Source organism: Anopheles cruzii, chromosome 2 (assembly GCF_943734635.1).
Source record: "Anopheles cruzii chromosome 2, idAnoCruzAS_RS32_06, whole genome shotgun sequence".
Lineage (NCBI taxonomy): Eukaryota > Metazoa > Arthropoda > Insecta > Diptera > Culicidae > Anopheles > Anopheles cruzii.
The window spans coordinates 299,905-309,700 of record NC_069144.1 but is presented as its reverse complement, the minus strand read 5'-3'; the positions used below and the strand labels follow the sequence as shown (position 1 = coordinate 309,700).

The following is a 9,796-nucleotide window of genomic DNA, read 5'->3' as shown; positions in this document are numbered from 1 at the left end:
CAAAGATGTGTGAATATTCCAGTGCCATTCATTACTGCGAGCCCGCGCGGTTCAGGTCCACAGTAAACTTTTAAATTTAGCTAAATTTTTCTTCTGTTTATGATAACAATGAACAATTGCGAAGCTCAAAGTAAACAAAACATGTATAAAAATAGGCATAAAAATAGGGCATTTACATGTGTAAAATAGAAAACCTTCCCTACAGCTATTGTGTTACTTCAATCTAGAACATACTTTTAAAATCTTATAGCATTACATGCTGTCCTTTTTTGGTCTCAAGTCCCAAAAAAACTTAAAAGGGCTATTTGAAAATTCAATCACTAAATTTGCTAAAAAAACAACAAAAACCGGTTCTCGCGATCGATCGCGCATCAAATTTAACATAACACAGATGCCATTAAACAGATTAATGAAGCAGAATGGTAAACAATGTAATTGATTTGTTGTACGCAGCGAATTAACAACGTGTCACCAACTAACGTCGGGTGTCGGACAAATAGTGCCGCCACAGAGAGATCCAATCATTTAAGACATTTTACGTTTTTTACTGACCAGACTGACCAGCCCGAGTACCGGGACCCATTATCGTCGCGCTGATGGCCATCGGAAAAAAGCGGCCTCCATCACCCGAACGGCGGTCGGAACACGATCTCTACTCAGCTACTGGCTCTCTGTGTGAGTGTCACAGTGACATGGTAATGTGTGTGGGGCTGATGATCGGGGCTGCTTGGGTGGAAAAAAGTATTTAAATACACCGTTCCGTTGCGATCGGCAAATCAGTTGGACATCTGCAGTGCAGTGCCAAAGAACCGCTACTCAGAACGCGCAATTGTCGGAACCGGACGTGTACTGCCAAACGGAGCCGATACTAATGTTGAGATACCAGCTTTCTTAAGGACGCGTGTGTGTGCTGCATTCGAATCCCTGCCCCAAAAATCAACAACTGAAAACTGGCCCAGTGTGCGACCGAGTGCGCTGTACCGAAAGTCGCGATCGTTCTTCGGTTCGTTACTGATAGGACTAACGGACTGCGACGGCTTGCCAGAAACCCTGATGACAGGTCAATAGTGTAGCGCGGTGAAGGCAGCTCCTAAAACCGGACAAGCTCAGAACGTGATCTACCGCCGAGTCGGTTGGTAGCTGATCTACTAGCGGGCAACAGTGTTGGCCGTGAAGCGGTTGCGTGTTTGCAACGTAGAAGGATAATAGAACGGCTAGAGTGAAGACATACGATCGATCGATCGACATCGGTTTGGTGAAGTGTTGGTAACTTGGAAAGAAGAGTGATCAAGGATCGGCATGAAGTTAGTTTTGCTAATCGTCGCTACATTCGTTGTCGGAGGTGAGTTCACTAGGTAGCCATGGCTCGAAGCATCCCCTAGTGACCCGCTGTCACTAGGGCCACATCTGAGGTGCTACTAGATTAGAGCCATGTTTTAAAACCGAGTTTCTAACCGATGCCTGACGATAAGTGCTCAAGAGTCTGAAGTAAGATGTCCGTATCTGGTGATGCACGATTTTATTTATAGCCGAGTTGATAATAGGAATAGTTGATAGGCATTATTTATAGGAGCATTTTTTTTTGCAAAGCTAACGACGATAACCAGCAATTTATTACGCAACGCACCGCCCGGAAGTGGTGGTCGCCCGGGTTTAGTACTAATCGGCTAGCCAGCGCCGTTCCCAGGCTCCAGGCCGGTCGGCCAAGAATAAGGATGACGCCATCCGTGATGATGCCAGAGCATTGTTTTTTAGCCAATGCGTTCGGCTTCGCAGTTGACTTTCTTATTTTTCGGTTCTGCTTCCGTTCGCCTCGACCGAGGGGCGCTCCTATCAGTGCTACCTTGAACTCCGGAACTCCGTGGCCCGACTGCTAGCCGCGGGGCCTATCGCGAGGCCCAATTGCGTTTTTAATGCTCCAGATGATCCGCGCCAGCAGCTCCATTCGATGCAGAGCGAGCCAACGGTCCTTGTTGGGTTGGCCGGCCCGGGGATCGCTTGATACTCGTCCCGATAAGCGCGAGCCGAGGGAAACCGAGAACACCAGCGCACCCGCACTCTGGAGTCTTATGTAAATGGAGCGTAAACGTACATGGAGAGACATTTGAAACCTTGAACTTGCGGAGCTCCGGATCAGCGCGAACTTCGCCCCGTCTTTGGTTTCGAAGCGCATTCGAGGGACAACAACTAGGCCGTTGCGTAGAACCCACCCACCCTAAAGAGCGTTCACAGCTCAAACCGAACCGACTCTCCTCGGTCGAAAAGGTTAATTAAATTCGCCCTCTGTTCAATTGGTTCCATCGGCGCGATTGGCCATCTCGTGGGCCCATCGAAATCGCATCGGATTGGATCGCAGCAACGTGATCGTCGCAATTGATTTTCTGCAGCCTCGTGTTTCGGCGCTTCGGCGGGTTGGTTTGCTATCTCTTTCTCTCTCTCCCTTTCTCTCTCGTTCTGTCTATCACTCTCTTCCTCCTACGTTGGACCGTCGAAGAGGTTAGAGCTCTCGGCTGCAAGCTGATAACTGCCAGCGTCTTAGCGTTATCAAGGGGACCAATGAGGGACTCGGGACCATCTATCGCGAGCTCTCGGGAATAGACCGAATCGTTTCTCCCATGGTCATAGCCTAAGCTTGGGAGGCGTCCTGTGCTGTGCTGCTTCCAGCGATAAGCGTCGCTAATCTCTTGGCTCGTTTCTTTATCGTATTGCAGCGCTGTGCACCGAAAAATGCGTACCTGGGACAACGTTCAAGGAAGACTGCAATACCTGCCGCTGTGCACACGATGGACGTAAAGCGTGCACCCGCAAGGTATGCCCACCGCACGAACAGGAACTCTCGGACGAGTCCGTTGTTCGCGTCGAGCCCAACCACAACGAGACGATAGTGGCGGGCGATGAGAAGGATGAGGTTCACCTTCAAACAAACGGACAAGTCTGTACCCCGAACGAGATCAAGATGAAGGTAGGTCTTACCGGCCCGAGCCTACAGTCAGTGTCGCTCGGTCACTGATGCACCCAGTTGCTTCTTGCAGGAGTGTAACCGGTGTCGCTGCGCCAACAACGGTATCGGTTGGTTCTGCACGAGACGAGCATGCCCGCCGCGGGAGAAGCGCTCGACGTCCCAGATGGAGTGCGTACCGGGGACCTCTTTCAAACGCGAGTGCAACGATTGCTCCTGCACGCCGGATGGCAAAGCCGCTTGCACGCTCAAGGCTTGTCTGCCGCCGCATCGCCGACGTCGCGCTGTAGCGGCTCCGAAGAAGAAGTGTACTCCCGGAGAATCGTTCCTTGATGAGGACGGGTGCAATACGTGCCACTGCAACAACGACGGTACTGCTGCGTGCGGACGGATGGCCTGCCCTTCTCAGGATGATGTACCGATTTTGGGCGACTTTATGGTCTCGAATCGTCGTCGTCGCTCTCCCAACACCGAGCAGGACTGCACTCCCGGAACAACGTTCAAAGACGCCGATGGGTGTAATGACTGCGTCTGCACGAAGGACGGTAAGGCCGCTTGTACGCTGAAATTGTGCCGGCCACTTGGAGAAACTGTAGGGCAGCACGCAAGACATCGACGCTCCGACACCGTGGCGGGGAAAAGGAACGAAAAAGAAGGAAAAGTAGATGCAGGAAAGGAAAAAGATCCGAAAAAGGAAGTAGACAAAATGGATGAAGGAAACGAAGTAGAAAAGGAACAGCCGGTCGAAGACACCGAGTCTCTCAAGAGGTGTCAGGCCGGAGAAAGTTACCGACATGAAGACGGTTGCAACAAGTGCACCTGCGCGAAGAATGGCAAATTCGAATGCACGAAACATCTGTGTTCGCTACGGCGTCGACGGGACTTGCCACGCTCGGACATTGCACCAGGAACGCCCGGATTCAAATGCGAAGCGCGCAAGTCTTTCAAGTATCAGTGCAACACCTGCTTATGCTCGGACGATGGACTGCATGCCGGATGTTCCTACAAGTACTGCGTTCCGGGAGAATGGTAATGTGCGCGTAGTTACTAGTCTCACTAGTGTAGTTACTGTAGTGCTACTGATAAAGGTTCTGTTTGTTTTGTTTGCAACTTTTGAAAAAAAAAGTGCTTGGTTAAGTGATTTTTTTTTTGTTTGCGTTTATTTTAGTTTCGCCCCATTACACCGACCAAATAAATAAAATTATTTTCGAAATTCCTTAATTTCGCGCATTTTCGGGGAAACTCTCTAGCGGTATCCAGTGAGTCAGTCCGAACATTAAACAAGGTTCTGAATTGGCCATTCTGAAACATCGGTGTGACGATCGTCATTAAGATAACCGCTCACGGCTCGTTCGTGTAAGGTTGTGACAGAAAGCATCACGGCTACGCGGCGAGTGGCTGTGAGGTTATACTGTGGTCGAGCAAAGCTACCACACGAACCTAGCAACAACAGCTCAATACGTAATTCGATTTTAACCGCCAACTTGGTTCGAACAAAAAGCGCCCTCTTCGTTTAAATAATGCAAGCACCCAATACACACATGCGGCCAAAAGTGTTGGGACATATGTGTATGTATATGTTGATGGCCGATTTTTATCATGAAACCATATCGACCCTAGTCGAAGTAATAATGATTAATTAATTTTGAGTTTTATTTCGATCACAAACAGATCGGTTTAAATTTCTACTGATTTTAGTGTGGCCAGCACAAAACCAAATGAGGCACAGTACAAAGGGAAAACAATGTCCTGTTTCATTTCGTCCAAAGAAAACATCGCACCAAAAACATCGCCACAGGACAGCTGACCATGGGGTGACAGCGATTCGCGATACGATTCGGCATCGGAGATGACTATGTTGGAGTCTGCCAGACCACGTGTTCGTGTGAGAGCGGAAGTAAGGAGCGAGAGTCCACCGGCGACTGCGCCCACGGACCGTCAACATTTGCGCGGGAAACCCGACGAACCAGTCGGCGGTATTCGTGGTGCTCTCTCGTTTGGCCACCACCGAAGGCCGTTAACGACCACCGCGAAAGTGCCGCGATCGAGTGCAGCGCGAGTCAGTCACTTGCCAGTTCTCGACGCTGCCGGTTGTCGCTTGTCGTAGGCCGAGGCCGAGCGCCGGAAGTCCGTTACTATCTCGTGAACCTCGTGAGTTCGTCAGCTCGCTGGTCGACGGCCAAGTCGGTCGGTGTCCGCGCAGAAAATCATAATTCTGCCCACGAGTGTCTTCGGGCGGTGCAGAGAGAGACGATGCTTAATGTGTGGAAAATTGGCCCACTAAAGTACTTTCCGCGGGCTCCCACCGTGTGCTGCTCCAGGTGCTAGTGGGTGCACGTGTGGCTGTGCAGCTGTCGAACCGGAAGAAGACGCGTCTGACAGCGTGATGGAATGGTGCCAGATAATCGCTTGCACGGCGTTAGTAAGGTGTGAAGCATACAAGTGCGTGCCTTAAATTAGTGCGCCTCCTCTTCGGGCGGCAAATGTGAAGATCGTAAAACCCTCGCACGGATGCTGGCTACTTGGAGTGATTCCCGGCCAAATGTTTCCCTTCGCCGGAAGTGGGCCACGCCGTGAGTGTTAACAACATTTTGCAGCCACTTGCAACGCATCCTGTATGGTGAGGTTAGAAAGAGTGTAAAGAATTGTGGGCCCTCTCTCCGCCTTCCAAACGGGTGTTCTCCGATCGGGCACAGCAGGGTGTTGAGTCGCTGAGGATTGTGTGGGACGCGCATCCTGACAAGTGTCGACAACGACGGGCGGGACACACCAGTAAGTAGCTCAGTTCGGCTCGGCTCCCCCGAGATGTGTTGTATAATTACACCATTTACCCGGGATCCTTATGGCCGGGCCCTTCTTCGGCCGATGTGGAAGGAAACAGTTCAAGTGGAGTGTCGTTTTTAAACGCGCCGTAAGTGCTTTCGGTCGTTCCGGCGAGAGCGCGGATGTTACGGTGCCCTTCCTAGTGCCGTGCGCATCGAAAGCCCCCGGCAGGGCTCACTGCAGCAGTGCTTATCTTTTGATTAATGAAAGCCGCTTAAGTGAATTGATTTCAAGCTTGTTTGCATCGGCGGGCCGAATGTTTTTTTCGCCCGTGTCGGAATTCCGTTTCCGGGCTGTGCATTTGTGTGCCGTTCCGGTGCTTCCACCGAATTTCGCCGAACCGGACGGCGTTGAGTAATGCCGGTGCCGGGCACAGGGAATTTTTGGCAGCCGGCCATCACCGGGCGATGGAGGCGCCTGGTGCATGGTTGAAGATGCCGGGGATTAAAGTAAGATTTCTTGCATCCTAGAAATGATTATGACGTTATTTACTTTCGTGGACCGGGGTCACTGTCGCCGTGGTATTTATGTGTTTTTGAAAGCAACGCTCTTGTGAGGAGAGCGTCCGCGGCCTCGGTGTTAAAAGACGCACACTAAAAATCAAAACCTGCTCAAGCATGACAAGCATTTGCAAATAATTTATTGCTATTCTGTTGCGAGATGTTCACGAGGCGACAGCAATTATAGAATAGAATTGTTATACTTTTTCATCAAAAGAAATCGTAGAGAAAACTACACATCAAGTAAATGTTACACTGAATTTCACAAGTAAAAATTATAAATTGCGAAAATATCCTATTCTATTTGATATTTGCTGTCGTTATTTCCTTTTAAATAATGCACTGTTTTAGCAACAACGTTTAAAAGTCTAGAAATACAAGCGAATTACTGATTTTATATAGAAACTTATTTGAACGAGATGAAACATGTTGAAATATAAAATAAAAACTTATTCCCTTGTAAGTTATAACCACGGACTGTACTTGTTAGTGCCTGTATTTTTGTTTATTACTATTTTATTAACTTACCTTGGAATATGTGTAACACGCAATAGAACTTTAACACTTACATAGTTGTTGTGTACTTCACATTGCACAACTGGACCTGTTTAATGATGATCTCTTCTGGTTCGTAGAGTGTCGAATGCATCACGATAGAAATGCTCTTTTCCCGATTTTCTTATCTCCGCTACGCTACGGATTTTTTGCAGACCTGAAGTAGGGCGGAAAAAATCGGCCACCGCGCCCGCAGCCCAAAAAGCCAGGCAGACAGCGTAATCCGTCTGTCCGAGAGAGAAAATGGGATCAATTTAGCCCGTTGGAATTGCTCTCAATTAGGATTATGCTTGTAATAATTGTAGCCAAGTTTCACCCTCGTCACGGCGGTTCGCTGGGTCACCAACCCCCTTGCAGTGTGGCCTCGCGAGGCGGTTAAGGCAACATCCGTGAGGAGGCCTGAACTTTTCCTCTTCGGTGTGTACGACTGTTTCGTAACGTCGCCCATGAACGGGTACGGTGGGCGACTCGATGCTCTCTTTCTCTCTCTTAGCTTAATACTGTCAGCACCCTTGCCGGAAAGCAGTCGGAAGTTGTGCACTTATCTTCCTTCCTCTAGCGTCGTTCCCGTCTTCGTCCCTCCCTGCCTTCCCTACAGACTGGCCTCATCATCATAAAACTCGTGCACGATCGCTTCACGACCATCGTAATTATAATCACTTCGATTGCCTCTCGATGCTCGGAGCTATAAAGGCCGTTGGAAGGTCGCGGAACTTTCTGCCCACCACGACGTGGTCCGAGATGGGGCTGCACAGGTAAACGTCTACCTCGGATCAGCACTCTCGGAGCTTATTTCCTTTCGGGCTGAAATGTACACAACAAATCGACGAACCTCTTGAGGCGACGAAAGCCAGAAGTTTGGTTTATTATCTTTACTACTTTTTGATAGCGACGACAGGAGAGCTTGTTTGGATCCACTCCGGCCACTCGACCGGTTCCTTTTGCTGCACCTGCAAGAACCGAAACAGTAACCCGAAGCCCAAGTGGGCGCATAGGAAAAAATGAGCAAAAAGGCCGTTGTGGAGTGGAGAGCATAATTATGTTTGCCGAAAGGAAGAAGCAGCAGACCCGATATCGTTGAGCTTTTTGCGTCAGTTATCTACGCTATCCGACGCTGACTGTTGTGGCGAACTCTTTTATGGCTTTCGGAAGGATTCTATATCTACGAGCTCCGACCAAGTGTCTGGTGTATCGGAGAAAGTATCCCGGAAAGTTTGCAAAAACACACACCGTTATCATCGCACCGATACGTGATACATTCGTTAGTACGAAGAACTACGCAATGGAGTTTGGGGAAAGTTTTACGTTAATTAATTGACTTGTCTTCCCGAAGCCGCAGAAACGGAACATGCAAGCCGTAGAGTCGTTTCGTGCACTAATCGTGCTTTGAGCTCAAACCTTTAACGGCGCAGATGATACTGAAGCACGTTAAGATTCGTTTACTTTTAATTTTCCCCATGGGGCCCGGTGTGGATCGGACTGTTGCGGCCACTTTGAACTGGTGCGGTCACAATTTGCGTAATTGCCTTTGCTTCACGCCTAATTACTTAATTAAAATGTCAATGTTACGATTGTGGCACACCTCAGAACGGCCCCATCCCGGGGACGAATCCCGGCGCTTCTTCGCAAGTGGTCACCATAGTAATTGAATAAGTGAGCACGGAGTGTGTGCCACTCGAGTGGTGCTTCAACACACCCAGCTCGCCAGCCAGCTCGCCGACATTAGCTTTAAACTCCCCGAACCGACCGGCACCGGCTTCCGTAATGGTCGTCGTCGGCTTAGCCTTAAACGTGGCCGTCGAGACGTAGTCGTAAAATTACTCTACTCGAACGAGGAAGCGAACGAGAAGGGAGCTAGACTAGAGCCGACAAACGACACGAAAGATGCTGCCCGTTCCCACGATGGCCTTATCGTATTACGCTCGAATCTCGGCGTAATCCAACCGGTTTCCTCGGCCCGATTCCCGAGCCCCGAAAGCCCTACGACTGCCAATGTCACGCTCTCGCACACTGCACCGTGGACCGTGAGGTTTCGCCATTCCTGTTCGTTGCAAAAATCGCTGCTATATGTAAAAGTTGGTCCCAGGACGACGACAACGGACGGGCCGAGGTCGCCGCCGGAGCAGAAGATCTGCCACGGGACTATCAGCTGGAAAATGGAGGCACTGGAAAGTATCTTGGCCGCGGTTTTGATCCGAGTTCCCCTTTTTCTTTTTCCTGTTTTGCTTCCGCTTCGTTCCGGCCGTGCGGTGTTCCAGGACCGGACGCCAGGACGAAAAACCAAAAAGCCATAAGATAAGATATAGTGTACTTGCGCGCGCTTGTACACTTCCATACGGATGTTTTCGGCCCACTCGGCTCGCTCTGGCTCTTGCCGACTCTTCCGACTCTTCGGTTGTCTAATTTACAGGATGTTGCCAAAATGTCTACAGCACTTTTTGTTTGTTTCCTTTCTCGCATTCTCGCCGGTCGCTACGCGGCTGATTTTTCCGCTTCCGAACACACATACACACACCCGATTCGCTCGGGCAGGCATTTGCCATCGAGGGCAGCGAGGTCAAGCCTAGCGCAGGCATTCCATGCTGGGCCGGGCGTTGCCACGGTAGTCCGGGCTTTCGAGAACGCTCCGTTTCGCTGTTGGCTACATCTGGGAAGCGAAAAGAGCGACAAGTAATGGGATACACTCCATTGGCGTTCCGCCGGGCAGAGCTAGTCTCCACCGGGGGGTTTGCCGAGGACAGCCTTCAATCAAGGTGTTGTTAGTTTTTTTGTTAGTGCGACTCTGGCATTTGCTTTGATCTGGCCTGACCATTGCTTCGGGTCCGGGATTCGCTGGGTTGCATTGCAAAGTAAAAGCCATCGACAAGAAGCACCTAACGAATAAATTGGAAGCGTAAGGACACCGTTCAAGCTAGATTAAAGGTCAATGGGTTGGGTTAAATGTTAATTTATTTGAAAT

The 9,796-nt window shown here is 49.9% G+C and overlaps 1 protein-coding gene across 1 annotated transcript; it reads left to right on the top strand.

Moving 5' to 3' along the window:
* Window positions 1-792: 792 nt before the first annotated feature.
* Window positions 793-4,165, top strand: LOC128269148 (uncharacterized). Its single transcript, XM_053006526.1, has 3 exons — window positions 793-1,342; window positions 2,712-2,962; window positions 3,033-4,165. The coding sequence occupies exons 1-3, from the start codon at window positions 1,300-1,302 to the stop codon at window positions 3,990-3,992; spliced, it is 1,254 nt and encodes a 417-aa protein (XP_052862486.1). The 5' UTR covers window positions 793-1,299; the 3' UTR covers window positions 3,993-4,165.
* The last annotated feature ends 5,631 nt before the right edge of the window (window positions 4,166-9,796 follow it).